General features: G+C 36.2%; 1 protein-coding gene across 2 annotated transcripts in view; it reads right to left on the reverse strand.

Moving 5' to 3' along the window:
- The window catches only part of LOC150084528 (dual specificity tyrosine-phosphorylation-regulated kinase 1B-like), a 378,795-nt gene that overhangs the window by 113,335 nt on the left and 249,297 nt on the right, over positions 1–16,163 (reverse strand). For both annotated transcript variants that reach the window (XM_090376473.1, XM_090376472.1), the window contains one exon: positions 15,658–15,944. In XM_090376473.1, coding sequence (XP_090232599.1) covers positions 15,658–15,944 — 287 coding nt within the window. The remainder of the gene's footprint in view (positions 1–15,657; positions 15,945–16,163) is intronic.

Below are 16,163 nucleotides of genomic sequence, written 5' to 3' on the forward strand. Positions count from 1 at the left end.
GATTATAAGATGCTGTTTTTTTTTTCACGAAGAAATACTTGGAAAATCACCCTGCATCTTATAGGGTCAATGTCAGATTAGGCTTAAAGACTACCAGCAATGCATTTTCAATGATGCAGTGCCAGTAAACTGAGTTCTGAAAACTTCCCTTTGAAATTCACACCAATTTTACTTAGGATTTATCTGTTGAAATATATTTTTAACAATTACCAGTGGTTACAATCTATGGCAACAATACATACCAGTAATCTTTTTTTTGTGGAAAATTTGTTGAAATCTGTGTGATATGAATCTCACAATCAGACGTAAGTAAAAACTTGTTTCATTTTCCCATGTGTTTGCTTCCTCTATAATGTGATCTCGCGCTTTTATGGTATTCCTCTATGATCTCGCACTTTTATGGTATGGCGGGCTAATTAGACTGGATCGGGATTTTTCAATTCCAAGCGTCTTTTACGAAGAGAAAGTGATGCCTGTATTTGTCTTAGTGTGAGTAAGAACTTCTGTAACGTTACTTCTGTCAGCTTTTTTCAGAAACAAACATTTCATTATCGGTTGAATATTTACCCAAGCGTATACCATTATTTTGAGAAAAATATATTACCGTATTTAATTTTATTATTACTATTTTCTCCAAAATATTATTTTTATTATTTTGGAGAAATATTCTTGATTTTTTAAGGAATCATGTGCTGTAGTGTAATAACTAGATCGTATGTATAGCTTAGCTTAATTTTCAGCACTCATTTCATAGTAATCCGCTTAGCTGGTGGAGAGTTTTACCACATACATAGTGGTTATAGGATTCTAATAACTTACAGGGATTATGGGTTTAAAACTAAGTTATGGGCTGTAAAAAAATTTTAAGAAAGGAAAGTGCACCTTCCATTCTATGGTTGCCTAATTAAATTAAATTAGATGAAGAAAAATAGAAGCTAATAGTTGCGCACGAGCAACTTTCGAGATTCCTCGTCTTCAGTTAGCTATAGTGGGGGGAGGGGAAGAGAGCGCGCTTTGTGTTATATACGGGCTGGGTTCCCGAAATGCATTTTTTCAGTGCACATGGAAACTTAATACGTGCTAAATTCCAAATGAGGGAGAAATTGGCGGGAATCTTTTTGCTTAACACGTTGAGTGATGTATGGCGCTTAAACCATTCGATAACGAGGGCTTTGTTTTCAAGGATTTTGTAGCTAGAATTTAATTTAACTACTGTGATGGCTGAATCAATGAGTGGGTTGTAATTTTGAGATTGGACATGTTGTGTTAGTTCTGTACTTGCTGAATTAGTTTTGAAGATATTAAAGTGGTAGAATGCATGCGTGTTGGAAATTTTTGATGTCCCGAATTTTGGTGTTGTACTGCCTATGTAACATGCTTGGCAATTTTGGCTATTTTTCTTCATCTAATTTAATTTAATTTAATTTAATTAGGCAACCATAGAATGGAAGGTGCACTTTCCTTTCTTAAAAATTTTTTACAGCCCATAACTTAGTGTTAAACCCATAATCCCTGTAAGTTATTAGAATCCTATAACCACTACGTATGTGGTAAAACTCTCCACCAGCTAAGCGGATTACTATGAGGTGAGTGCGGAAAATTAAGCTAAGCTATACATACGATCTAGTTTGGAGAAATATTTATTTTAAATTTTTTTTTCGAAAATATGTGGCCAAAACTAGGGTGCATCTTGTATGCCCGTGCATCTTATAAGCCGGAAAATACGGTACATAGTGATATTTATTTGATGTTGAAAATGCCACGCACTATAAATGCACAGGTAAATAATTACATAGGTGATTTCCTGATTAGATGTCGATCACAGTGACATTGTTTTTTTTTGTCTGGCGGCACCGGGAGGCTCCCCCAACTCTGCATTTTTACTCTGTGTAGAATACAATACTTTGCATAAGGCCAGGGTGTGTGTGCTAGTGTGGGTTGTGTTGTCTCTCTGGCTACTTAGCCTGGGGGGTGGGGGGCCTGTGGAGAGCCACTAATAACCCCAGTTTCTGTCACTGCCACGGGGAGACGGGCCAGGACACATTAGGAGAGAAGAAAGCTCTGGCAGGGTGAACCTTGTGGTAGCCTAGGCATCCAAAGAGAGGCCCCCCCTCCCTCAAAAAAAAAAAATTACTGGAAAGGAGATAATGGGGAGATAGAAAGAGGGTGGGATAAAAGGGGTAGAGAACGGAGGGGGCAGTGTTGAGGCACTTGCCTGATTTAAAAGGGGAGACAGTAAGGGGACCATGGTACAGACACCCATCTTAATCCAGAGGGTGGGAATTGAAATTGGGTAGCGGGGTGAGCCACCTGGCAAAAGGGGGTAGGGCCACACAGGGTGGGAGAAAGACTCAACCACCCCAGGTGGTAGGAATAAAAGAACATAGGGAAAGAGATTCCTATGGTGAAGTTTGCTTTTTGCAGTTATCCCACACTGTCCTCGGGGTTACCCTAATGGCCAGTGTCAGCATCCCACATCATGCCAGCTAGAAAAAGCTACAGCATGGTGTCAGTTTGAATAACCATGAGGCCTGCATAGCCATCAGTCTGTCTGGTACAGAGGCTAAAATAGAATATGCAATTAATAACTTTCATTCACACAATTTTATTTTTTACAGTTTTTTCTTACTTTCTATTATCAGATTTTTATATATCAGATTAGATATCGATCAGTGCATTTCAACATGTGTGTCTTTTACGTAGAAAAGATTTGACTTACTCCGTCATACCTCTATATATTATGTAGAAAAGAGTGCACCGGGGTTGGCGACAAAGCGAGCAGGGGCAGAGCCCCCTAGTATGATTTATTTTTATTTCTTTTAACTTCTGCAACACTGTTTGAGCACATTCCAGCAAATAAAAAAGCCCCGATTTTTATATATACACCTAAACCTCTTTTTACGCGATAGATATGTTCCTAAAAATTACGCGTAAAAAGAACTACTGACTCCATAGAAAAAGTGAAGATTGGTTCCAATCTTCACTTTTTCTATGGAGATATAATGAAAATTTTGCTGAAATAAGCAAAATAATGAAAAAAACAAACATTAAATTCGTTAGAATCATAAGATTTTTATTTGCATTTCATGGAGAACACACATACATATAATGAATTTTAATAACTTTAAAAAAAAAACATTCATTTCAGTTGTTTGCTAAGATTCTATAAAAAAAAAAAAAAAAAAAAAATGATGTTATTCGCTATCAGTTTCTGACAATAAACATGAGAGCTTTCGTTTTCGTGAGACTGTAATATCACTAGAACTACTAGATATGGTATTATTGTCATTGACTTCCGCCTCAACTTGTGGAATTCTTCTTGTCATGTCTTGAACAAAAGTACCACTGGTTGTTTCAGTAGTTTTAGGCAGGAACTCAGTTATTAATCGCTGTGTTGATGCTTTTGATAAGTCGCGATATAATTCTCTGTATGAAGACAATAACAACTTAAGCTCACATGAAAACTTCCCACCACGTTCTTCATTTGGATCATATCGGGCAAAATAATTGCTTAAATTACATCAGCAGTAAAAGTAGGATTATCTTGATCATTATCATTAACTTCTCCGCTTTCAGAGTCTCACAAACAATCTCCACTATTTCGTCTTCGCTAAGAGGTTTATCAATTAACAATTCTTCGATATCTGCTGATGTAAGATCATCGAAGCCTTCAATGCCAATTTCACATGCAAACTTATTATATTGGGAAATTCTGCAGTATGATTGAAGGGAACAGGAGCATTCTCTTTAACACATGTGGGCCAAATAGCATTCCAGTATGCATTCATAGTTTCTGGTCTCAATTCAGATAACGAAAATCGAACCTGATCAATAACAATCCATAATTGAAAATTTTTTCCACACATTCATAACTGACAGTGTTTCATCATCATTTAGCTCGTTCAAAATGAACTGAAATGTTCGTCTGACATAATATGTTTTAAAAGTTGCAATTATACCCTGATCTAGAGGAAGCAATGATGTGGTATTAGGCGGCAGAAACAAAATTAGGCACCTCCGTAGCCAGGTGGGGAAGGAGCAGCAGTAGTGCGTAGCATACGCTTCTTGATTAGACCGGGGTTCGAGCCCGTCACCACCAAATACGGAGAATGCGGAAAGGTCAGGGAGTGACCACCGCATATTCCAGGAGCAATATGGCCTTAGTTGCTAATGCTCCTAAAAAAAAAAACCAACCAATAACAACAGAAACAAAATTGCACATTTGGGTGTTCTATGGCAGAATGACTGGGTGCATTATCAAGAATCAAAAGCACTTTAAATTCAAGACACTTGTCATTCAAATAGCATCTAACTTCTGGCACAAAATGTTTGTGGAACCACTCAGTGAAAATATCAATGGTCACCCAAGCTTTTTTGTTGGCCATCCAATGAACTGGCAATTTTTGAAAATGTACGCCTTTCATTGGCCGTGGTCTTAATGATCGATTTATGAGCAATGGTTTTAACATCCGATCTCCTAAAGTGTTCGAACAAAACAGGAGTGTTACGCGATCCTTTGCTGCTTTGAGCCCACCAACAGTTTTTTGCATTTTTGATACGTAAGTTCTGTTTGGCAATTTTTTTCCAGAAAAGGCCAGTTTCATCCATATTCCAAACTTGTTCATGAATTTAACCACCATCTTCAATTATTTTAGCAAGTTTTTGTGGAAATGCTTTAGCAGCTGTTTCATCAGCAGAAGCCGTTTCACCTTTAATTTTTATATTATGAAGAGCATGTCTTTTAATAAACTTAGCCAGCCAATCATTGCTTGCATGAAATTCATATTTTTTCCTTGATTGAGATGAAGTATCTGGCTGCAGTTTTTTAATCTGTTCATAAAATCTCAATGATGATTGCTTGATGGAATTTCCGTCAACTAGCATTCTTTTTTGTACATTATCTTCTATCCACATCACTAAAGCTTTTTCAGCCTTTTCTAGAACAATATCTCTTGTGTATGATGATAATTTCGCACCAGAACATCCTGCTTTTCTAATAGCCTCTTCATTTTTCTTTATAGATCTGATAGTTGATTCATGGACTCCAAAATGCTTACCCACAGCCGTCACACACCTTCCCCCGTTTGAAGACGATCTAAAATTTAAATATCTAAGGAAACGGCTTTCCTTATTTTTTTGGTTATCGGCAACATCATGTGAGGGCTGGATTAAAATCTTCGGTTAATGAAATGAAAGTTTTAAAATCACATACAATGTAGCTTACCATTTATTATTTCTTGGCAGAATTATTAATTTTATAACGCGATTTTTATTTTGATTTCACTTAAAAAATGCAAATGTAAAAAATGCGGTAACTGTGTTGTCTACTCAAACACCAAATTCAAACTGCTAAGAACTGCTTTTTTATATGCAGTCGGTTATGTAATTCGGGGAATTCCCAATAAATGAAATTTGTAAGAATTTTCTAAGTTGATACGAGAAACCAAATTCAAACTGTAAACAACTGCTGTTTTTTTTTTTTATTTATGCGCAGTCAGTTATGTAATTCGGGGAATTTAGAATTAAGAATTTTCTTGGAATCACAGATTTTTTCCTAACTTAGACTTTAGGTTGGTTGCATAAAAGTGAAATAAAAATCGCATAAAAAAATTATTTTTGATATCCCAATTCGCATAACTCCGAATCCGCGTAAAAAAAATTCGCATAAAAAGAGGTTTAGGTGTGAATATATATATATATTTTTTTTTTTTTTTTTTTTTAAAGGTTTATATCCAAACCATGAGAGTTATGGAAATCAATTTCCCTTTGGAAATCAATTAAATACCAAATTTTCTGGACAAAGGAGTTAAACAGACAAAACCAGAAACATCATTTGCAGGGCGGAACTGCAAATTTATCTTATCAATGTCTGCAGGCGACAGAAAATTTGTGTTTGCCACAGAAAAGGAGAAACGAGTTCCTTTTGGGGGGGGGGGGGTTGCATAGCATTCTGATAGGTGCCAACAGGTATGGGAAAAATTACAGTGGTCATTCACACACAAACAGCATCTGCATAGCAAATTCCAAAAACCATAACAAATGCCAAAACCAAAACACAACATTTTTTAATTTCTTTTTTTCAATTTTTCTTCTTCTTTTCTACTAAAAAACTTAAATTTTCTATCACATAGTACACATGCATCAAAAACCAGAAACCACACTAAAGAAAGATAGTAAGTCTATTTTAGAATTCCAAACACAGATTAATTTAATTAACTGTTGCAGACAAGAATGACAGGATACATATTCAAATCATAATGAACAAAACTGAGAAGTGAAGGAACAACTTGCACAGTTATGGGTTTTAAAAGGGTCTTTCTATAAACAGGATGAAAACTGATGATAACAGATGAATTCAAAATCATTCACCTGGTGTTACTTTCAAACGAAATCGTGCTTGAGCCAACGCTAAAATCGTGTCATACTTTCATTGTTCCCAAATATATCAGTTGCATTGGAGCAGATTCAAGTTGCTAAAATGCAAGTTATAACAGAACTGGCTGTACCTTGCATTTCTAAACGTTAAACTATAACTATCATTTCTCAGCCCATCAGCCTAATTTTTCTGGATCTTGTTGCAGTAACTTGCCTTGATTACTATCATTAACTAGCTTGCCAATTTCTCTATCATCCGCAAAATTAGACATTAAGCCTGATATGCCTTCATCAATAAAATCAATATCATTAATTAATACAGAAAACAACAATGGGCCTAGCAATGAGCCCTGTGGAAATCCAATAAAAACATTAGTCCATAAAGAGTAGTGTCCATTAATAACCTCTCTGTCTCTTCACGCTCAACCATTCCTTTATCCATAACAGTAACTTGCCCTCATTGCCTCAAAACTCCAATTAATATAACACCCTTTTATGTGTAACAGTATTAAAAGCTTTCCTGAAATTGAAGTACAAGATATCAAAATTATTTTTTTGCATCCAGTTCCTTTGTTACTGCATCCCAGTATCCAATCCGATTGATCAGACACGATTACTCCTTAACAATTCCATGCTTCGAATGCAGTTTAATTTCATTCCTGTCTGGATAACCCTGCATTACTTCTTTAATCCATGACTCCATTACTTTCCACAGAACAGAAATTAAGCTGACAGCCTGTAATTACTCACGTCACCTTTTGATCCACCTTCGTGAACTGAAAATAAATATGCACATCTCCAGTCTATAGGGACCTCACCTGAATTCAAAGATGCTTTCGTAATTATGGTTAAGTGTTTGCTTACATCCTTTGCTGACTCACTAATTTCATTGGATAAATCCCATCCTCCTCAGGTGTCTTTTTTGTTTGGTTCAACAATTTCTTCCACTTTCCTCTCAGTTATCAAAAAATCATTTAGTTCCATTTAGAGTTTCAAAAACTTTGGACATCCAATTCCCTAGAGAATTCCTCATGTGTGAATGTGGATGCAAAATACCTATTCAGTTGGTCAGTAAATTGAGCAGGACACCAACATCAAGCGGACCAATGTGTATCAATCCCTTCCTTCTACTGTTAATATAAGTGAAGAGGTTTTTGCTGCTTTTCTTTGCACTGTTTGCCAGAGACCTCTTGTAATGTCTTAGCTTGCCTAATCTGCTGTAACTTGGTTACAGTCTAGTTTATATCTTCCACAGGCTTCCGTGTCATCTGTTAATTTATATGCCTCCCATGCATTTTTCTTCTCTGCCACAAGTCTCAGTAGTTCATATGACATCCATTTAGGCCTAAGTCTTGAACAGTATTTCTTAATTGGCATGAAAAGCCCAGTAACTTCTACCATTACTTCCATGAGTAATTCCCATTTACAATTTGCCGTAGGTAATATCAACTGGTCTCGCTGCATAGAATTTTAAAGCTGTCTGAGACTGCTGTAGTCATCCTTACAAAAGCTCTTCCCTTTACACTTGACAGTAGTTATGCTGTAAGTAAATCCCACATCAGTATATTGTAATTACTGCCACCCTGTGGGTCTTTTTACCTGCAGATTCTGGATCTTTTACCTGGAGGTAAGAATAAGTAAAGCAATAGAACCTCAATTTTCCTCGGATTCGAGGGAAATTGAGGTGCTGTTGCTTTACTTATTCTTACCTCCGTTCCCCCTTATTTCAGCATAAGCTTTCTTTTGCACATGTATATAATAAATACACCACAGCTCGATTGATAATCATGGTTGGTGTACATTTTCTGTATTATCTGTTTCAAAAGGTTTTAATCTTAATAAATTTCAGAAATACAGAGGGTCCAATTTTCTAAAAATTTTCAGTCATTTAAGTATTTATTTAGTTTATCTTGTAGTTATCTGCACTAGGGGTGCTGCTATCTATTTGTTTTATAATAGGTAACATTATGGGTTAAAATTTATTTTGGCAGTGTTTTTACAGGGATAAGGTGGTAAACTTCACATCCTATTTATTCCTTTTTATTTGCCATTTAAGATATGTTGATTTATTATTTCAGAAAGACTTGAATTATTTTTATTTTATTTTATTTCTATTACACTCAAATCTGGTATTTTATCAACTAATATAACATTCTTTATATAACATATAACAGCTTTGCCTAATGCAAACTATACTTGAACATCTCTTTACCCCTTATTTTAATACCTACTGCAATACCAGGATCGCTACTAAACGAATGGGCCGTTATGCTCCAGCTACATCTGAAGTACTTTTATTAGAAGCTATTTTCTTTGCTTTTTACTTTCTGCTTGCTAACTCTAAAATTTATACCTGAAGCCCTATTAGAGTAATTTGAGGTGCTATGCTTTCCTTACTCTTAACTTCCTTTCCCTTTAATTCAGCATAGGCCTTTTCTTTTTCACAGATATACACATTAAATACATCACATCCCACATGAAATTTATTGTTTGCCCTCACTTTCTGTATTATTTATTTAAATGCTATCTGTCAGGCTAGCTGTTATGCTGTCAGTTTACTGTTAAATTTCAATATAGATTGCTGATAATTTTGATCATTTGGACCTAGCTAAACTGGCAGATAACAAACAGACACAGATAGCCCTGCTAATTATTGATTAGATATACTGAATGGTGCTAGCCCTTGTCAATGTACCATTCAATGTATCCTATTATCAATAATTAGCCTCAATCATTTTATTTTTATTACTAATTATTTGTTTATTATAGAGTATAATGCAGTAAACCAGCTCAGGCTATCAGCCTTCAGGTACTCTTTGCCTAATGGCTCTTTGTACTCTTACACTTTTATTCTAAATCAACATGCTGTTGTTGTTATTTGGTTTTTAGGAGCATTAGCAACTAAGGCCATATTGCTCCAGGGATATGCGGTGGTCATTCACTGACCTTTCCACATCCTCCGTATTTGGAGGTCACGGGCTCGAACTCCGGTCTAATCAAGAAGTGTGTGTGCTACGCACTGCTGCTCCTGCCCACCTGGCTACAGAGGTGCAAATCAACATGCTAATGCCTTACCATACTTCTGCTCTTTTAGCCTTAAGGCTCACTCTGAGTACTTCTATTGTATTTATACACATGGTAGTAATTATATATGTACATACATATAAGTTTAATAAAATGTAAGGTAAAAATAAAATAAAATGTATGCCAGTAGCATGGCAAACCAGTAGACAGAAGATGAATTTAACATATGAAATGAATTTCTACTGGTCTGCTAAAATAAAGATATTATTTTCATTTAATTTTGCATTTATTTTAGCTGTCTAATATTCAATTCATTTCGATTTAATTTGAATTATACATACACATATATATATACACACACACACACAATGGTGTTCAAAGAAAGTGCATCACCTCTTAAAATTGTAATTGTCGTCCGAATAGTTAATCAATTAGAATAACATAATTATATGGCAACATATACTTATGTTATTCTTACAGACTGCATCAGATAAGATTGACACGTGTAGGTGATGATGTAATATTGCATGTAATATAAGCATGCTCTGCAAGTGTTGCAGTCATTCCTTGCTTGTGTCAGGATGGCGAGTTATGTGCAGTTGATGCCACGAAGAAACTGGTTGCTTTACGTGAGGAAGGATGTTCTTCCTATCATATTGCTTATAGAGTGTCTTGCAATCAGTCGACAGCAAGTAGATGTCTTTCCAAACTCAAGAATACTGGTTCTGCTGATAAGAAAAAACGGAACTGGACACAAACAAGTCTATATGCTAAAACAGGACCATGTTTTGAAGCGCTTATGCCTTAAAAAACTGTAAAGCTTATTTGTCTGGGCTGAAAAGAGAATGGGAAGAACATACAGGAGTGATAGCAAGTGCAGTAACAGTCAGAAGACGGCTTTTCAAAAATGGACTTGTAGCCCATCGTCCTAAGAAGAAGTTCCTCCTCACACAAAAAATGAAAAAGGCCCGATTAATTTGGTATAAGGAGCATGTCAAATGGAACCCTGAGCAGTGGAAGTCATTTATTTTCTCGGATGAGAAGAAATTCAACCTGCTTGGCCCTGATGGGAGACAAATGATTCGCCATACACATGGTGAAGAATACCATCCAGACTGGATGGTGTCTACAGTGAAATTCCCTACCAGCCAAACAATATGGGGGTGCATTTCGTATCGTGGATTAGGTCATCTGCAGTTTATAAAAGGTTCTGTAAATATCAATGGATACCTTGCTATATTGAAAGGCAAATTGCTGCTAACCATTAGAGATCATTTCAACCTGTCAACTAACTGCATCTTTCAGGACGACTCTGCTCCTTGTCATCGGGCAAAAAGTGTAAGTAGGCACTTCTGTAGTTAGTTTACCTTCATTTCTCCATTAGAGGTTTGACAGTAATGTGTTTACATTTGTTAGAGGGGTGAAAATATGTTTGGAAGAACAGTCCACTACAACTCTTAGCTGGCCAGGAAACAGTCCGGACCTGAATCCTATAGAGAACCGTTGGCATTGTGTGGAATCTGCAGTTGCCAGAAAGAAATCAAAGATCCTTCATGAACTTCAGGAACTCATCATAATTCGTGTTCGGAACAACAAACTATCAGTTGATTATCATCAGAAATTGATTGTGCCAATGCCTAGAAGGTGTGCTGCTGTCATCAGGGCCAGAGGAGGTTCAACTAAATATTAGTTTGCACCTGGTAAACTTTTCATTTTGTTTTCCATTTAAAATGATAAACTGAAGCAAACTGAGGGCTTCTGATAACATTTCAGCCATAATTGTTGTGTTTACCAAAGCTGTTGTGTAAAGGTTGCTTTATACAACAAAAGTTAGAAAGTTCTGACTATTAACAATTGTTTAAGTCATTAAATTACCGAGCTTGAAACACTTGATGCATTTCATGAGCCACTGATTGCAATGCATTAAAAAAACATGGAGTGAATGTGCAGTGAATTGACAACAATTCTATTATATATTACTAGTTAATCAATTAGTAATTAATTGGTAACAAGATAATTAGTTATTTTCTTTTCACTTCTATTAAACACAGAAAAATAAAAAAATTAAATTAATTTAAGAAATAAAAATGTAATGCACTCTGTACATTAACTAACTTGTTTAACTTTAAATTATATATTTTTAATTTTACTTCAATTTTTCACCCGCCCAAACCAAATTAAAATTTCAGAATACAGGCTAAAATAACATTCACTTCAGAAACATTAAATTTTCAAAAATAATTTTAAAACTCTAAGATAAAAGGTGCTCACATACAATGCAACAGCAATCTTCCTAAAAATGCTATCCAAAATCCTATGGCATCTATGAACTAACTCCTATTTTGTAACAGAAGCTCACATCTCAATATTTTCTATTGGCAACATTTGTAAAGAATGGGTATTGGCATTAGTAGAGGCATACGATGCAAGAAAGCAAGCTTATGCAGCATCAGACAAAAAAAAAAAAAAAAAAACCTCCCATTTCACCCCTCAATTTGTTCCAAATGCCTGTCCAGCTCAGCCTTAAATTTATTTAGGCTATCAACTTCCACAACAAAAGATGGAAGTCCATTCCACGAATCAACCACTCGCTGGCTAAAGGCAAATTTCCGCACATCCATTCTACAACTATCTTTCCTCAATTTGAAACTGTGCCCCCTCAGGTTCTTAGTCTGAGCAAGAGGAAGAATCCCATCAGCATTCAGCTTGCTCAACCCATTCAAGGCCTTACACCTCAATCAGATCACCTTGCAGGTGCCTACTCTCCAGATGCTGCAATTTGCAGAACTTAAGCATTTCTTGGTAAGAGCACCCCCTTTGTTCCCTTCACCAATCTTGTTGCCCTTCTTTGTACTCATTCTAGCAACTCTACATCCTTCCTAAAATGAGGCCTCCAGACCTGTACACAGTACTCTATTGTGGCCTGACCATTGCCTTGTATAATGGGATAATCACTTCCCTGTCCCTGCTAGCAAAATTCCTATATATGATTGACAAGACCCCATGACCAGCCCTGGCAGCCTGTCTGCACTGTCAGCAAACTTCACATTCTACTGCATGCCAAAAATAATTTTGATATCATATATTTGAATTTCAGGAAAGCATTTGATACTGTTGAACATGGAAGACTGTTGTAGAAATTGGAGTGAGTAATTACCCACAGGTCTTTTTCATTTTGCACTTCCCTGAGTGTAGTACCACATAGTTGGTACATTTCTCTTCAGTTATTGCTATCCATATGCAGTACTTTGCATTTGTCAATGTTAAACTAAACTTCAGTTGCCACTTCTCAGCCCATTTGCCCAACTTATCTAGATCCAGTTGTAGTAGCATACTGTCTTTACTGTCATTAACAACTCTGCCAACCTTTATATCATCTGCAAACTTGGACATTAAACCTGATATACTTTACCTTCATCAATATCATTGATAAATATACAAAACAACAATGGGCCCAACCCTGAACCCTGGGGAACTCCACTAATAACATTTTTCCACAAAGAGCACTGTCGATTGATTACCACTCTCTGTCTTCTCCCACTCAACCATCCCTTTATCCATTGTAGCAAATTACCCTTAATGTCATATCACTCCAATTTCTATAAGTCTTCCATGTGCAACAGTATCAAATGCTTTCCTGAAATTCAAATATATGATATCAAAATTATTTTTGGCATTTAGTTCCTCTGTGACCACATCATACTATCCAATAAAATTAGTCACACAATACCTCCCTTTAACAAACCCATGCTGTGTCTTAACTATTACTGCAGCCTTGATTAGATGATCCTGCAATGCTTCTTTAACCAGTGATTTCATTATTTTCCCCGGAACACAAGTTAAACTAACAGGTCTATAATTACTTGTGTCACCTTTTGAACCCCATTTGTGAATTGGTGATACATTTGCACACCTCCATTCCATGAGGACCTCTCCTGAGTCCAAGGAAGCTCTCATAAATATTAGTTATGGCTAAGGGTTTGCTTACTTCCTCTGCTGCCTCCTTTAATATAACTGAATAGATCCCATCCACCCCAGGTGCCCTTTTTAAAGTTTAACTTCAACAATTTCTCCTCCACTTTTCTCTCAGTTATTACAAATCACTTAGCTCCCTGTTAGAGTTTGATAAACTTCTGGCACTCCCCTCATTGAGTAACTCCTCGTGTATGAATGTAGATGCAAAATACTCATTCAGTTTATCAGCTACCTGAGGATGATCATCAATAGTCAACCCATCTATGTTAAGTGGTCCAATCTGATTCATCCCTTTCCTTCTAGAATTTACATAAGTAAAGAACTCTTTGCTGTTTTTCTTTGCATCCTTTGCCAAGGATTTCTCGTAATCTGCCTTTGCCTGCCTAACCTCCTTTATTTTTTTTGTTTTTTTTTTTTGGTAGTTGTTGGTGTGTCGGCTTCTGTGGCCATAATGCACCTCCCAAGGTTTTTTTGCAGTACTTTGATCCAAGCCCGAGGCGGGATTCGAACCCGCAACCTTTGGGTTGCCAGGCAGGCACTTTACCCACCTGGCTAGCCCGGTCGGCAACCTCCTTTGTGACTTGATTACAGACTAGTTTATATCTGCCATAGGCTTCTATGTCACCTGATACTTTATATGCATCCCATAGATTTTTCTTCTCTGCCATGAGCCTCATTAGTTCATCTGACATCCATTTAGCCCTAAACCTTGAACAGTATTTCTTGGAATGAAAAGCCTAGTAGCCTCCAAAATTAAGTCCCGGAAGGCTTCTCATTTAGAATTCAACATTGGTAACATCATCAGTTGATCCCACTGTACAGAATTTAAAAATTGTCTGAGACCTCTGTAGTCACCTTTACAAAAGCAATAGCCCTTTCCTTTAGCCTTGATGGTAGTTACATCTTTAAGTAATTCCCACATCAGTACATTGTGATCACTGTCACCCAGTGGTTCCTTCATCTGCAAATTCTTAATGCATGAATAATCACTGCTGATAATCAGATCAAGAGTATTACTCTCTCTGGTTGCCTCTCGAACACGTCATCCAATAAATCCACAAAAGTCTTGCTAGTGTGCGACTAACCAACCCACAAGTTCCAGTCGATACCTACAAAGTTAAAAATCCCCCATTATAAGACATTCTGATTTACTGGCCCACTCTATTTCTCTGCACAACTGCTCGTTATATTTATCAGATTCATTAGGCCTATAACACACACCTACTCTTATTTTTCCTTTCCCAGTGCTTATTTCACACCAAACAGACTCAACGTTGTATTGTCCACCAATCTGGTGGGTACTCTAATATTGGTATTGTTTTTATAATAGACTTAATCAACAAAGCACAATCCTTCAATACTCTTCTCATGTGATATTTCTAAGACTTAGAATGTTCGTAAGCGACCGTAAATGGACTTTGTGTACTAAGTCCATATACGGTCACTACATATCCTTATACCTCTTCCACAGATATCTCACAATATAATTTGCACAATTCTTCTACACAACACCATATTCCTCTGGCAGCACTTTATGAAACAATTTTTCCTGTAATAGTTTTCCAAAGGTGTGTTTAAGGCTTTGAATGGATTAAGTAAGCTCAATGTTGATGGCAGCATTCTTCCTCTTGTTCAGACTACACAGAGTGGGCATAAATTAAAACCAAGGAAGAATGGTTGTAAGAGGGATATGCAGAAATTTGCCTTCAGCCAGCAAGTAGTTGAATGTTGGAACAAACTAAACTTCCACCTGGTGTTGTAGAAGTAGATAGTTTGAATGAATTCAAGGAAGGACCAGACAATCTATTGGAAAAGATGGACAAGTGATACAGGAACGGTTTTTTTTTTTTTTTTTGCCTGGTTACTATCCATTCTAAAACCTAGAAAATGGAATGCCTTGATTCTTCAGTGAATTATATAAATACAAAAATTAATCAAATTATTTGGTAAAAGCCTCACTACTACAATAGACTACAAAGTACCGAAAAGTTAAAATTTTTGTAACACTGGTCAAAACAGCTCATTTTTGATGCACCAAATTTTTAAAAATATTTAATTTTATGATCATAAGTTGAAACAAGCTTGCACAGAAGAAATTTGAAAATACGATAATTATCTTTATTAAAATCTGCAATTCATATCTTATATAAAGTAGGAAAAGTCATGGGAATCACCTTTTTCCTCCCCTTTAGGTAGTCAACACACACCCCAGTTTAAAATATATCAAACTATTTTCATTAATTAGTATAGAAGCATACTGGATAAGAATAATCATTTACTTACCCTCTGTCCAAGTTGACATGAGCTACCAAAGTCCACAATTTTTATGGCACTACGTTTAGGATTGCACAGAAGAATGTTTTCTGGTTTTAGGTCACAGTGTATAATGTTCAGATCAGGATTTGACAAAAACATTAAGGCAGTACACATCTGATGAGCAAATTTCCGTGTTAAATTCAAAGAAACTCCTCTAAAACTGGTGTTCCTCAGAAGATCATACAAGTTATATGAAAGTAGCTCAAACACAAGGCTGAGATGATTCCTCCACATAAAATGTCCTTTCAGTTTAACTAGGGGGGGAAAAATCAATATAACTATCATATGTATGATTATTCATACTTTACTAGTAATAGATATGTTAGGATGCAAAGGTTATTACTTTAGGCAGAACTCAAAAATTCTGCTCACCACAGAATGTGTTTCAATCATGGTGAGTGGAATTTTAGCCTGAAATTTTTTTTAGCCTGAAAAAAAAAAAAAAACTGGTGACTTGACGTCAAGTTTTTAAA

The sequence above is a fragment of the Mastigoproctus giganteus genome, chromosome 6 (assembly GCF_048544385.1).
Source record: "Mastigoproctus giganteus isolate SK-2022 chromosome 6, ASM4854438v1, whole genome shotgun sequence".
NCBI lineage: Eukaryota > Metazoa > Arthropoda > Arachnida > Uropygi > Thelyphonidae > Mastigoproctus > Mastigoproctus giganteus.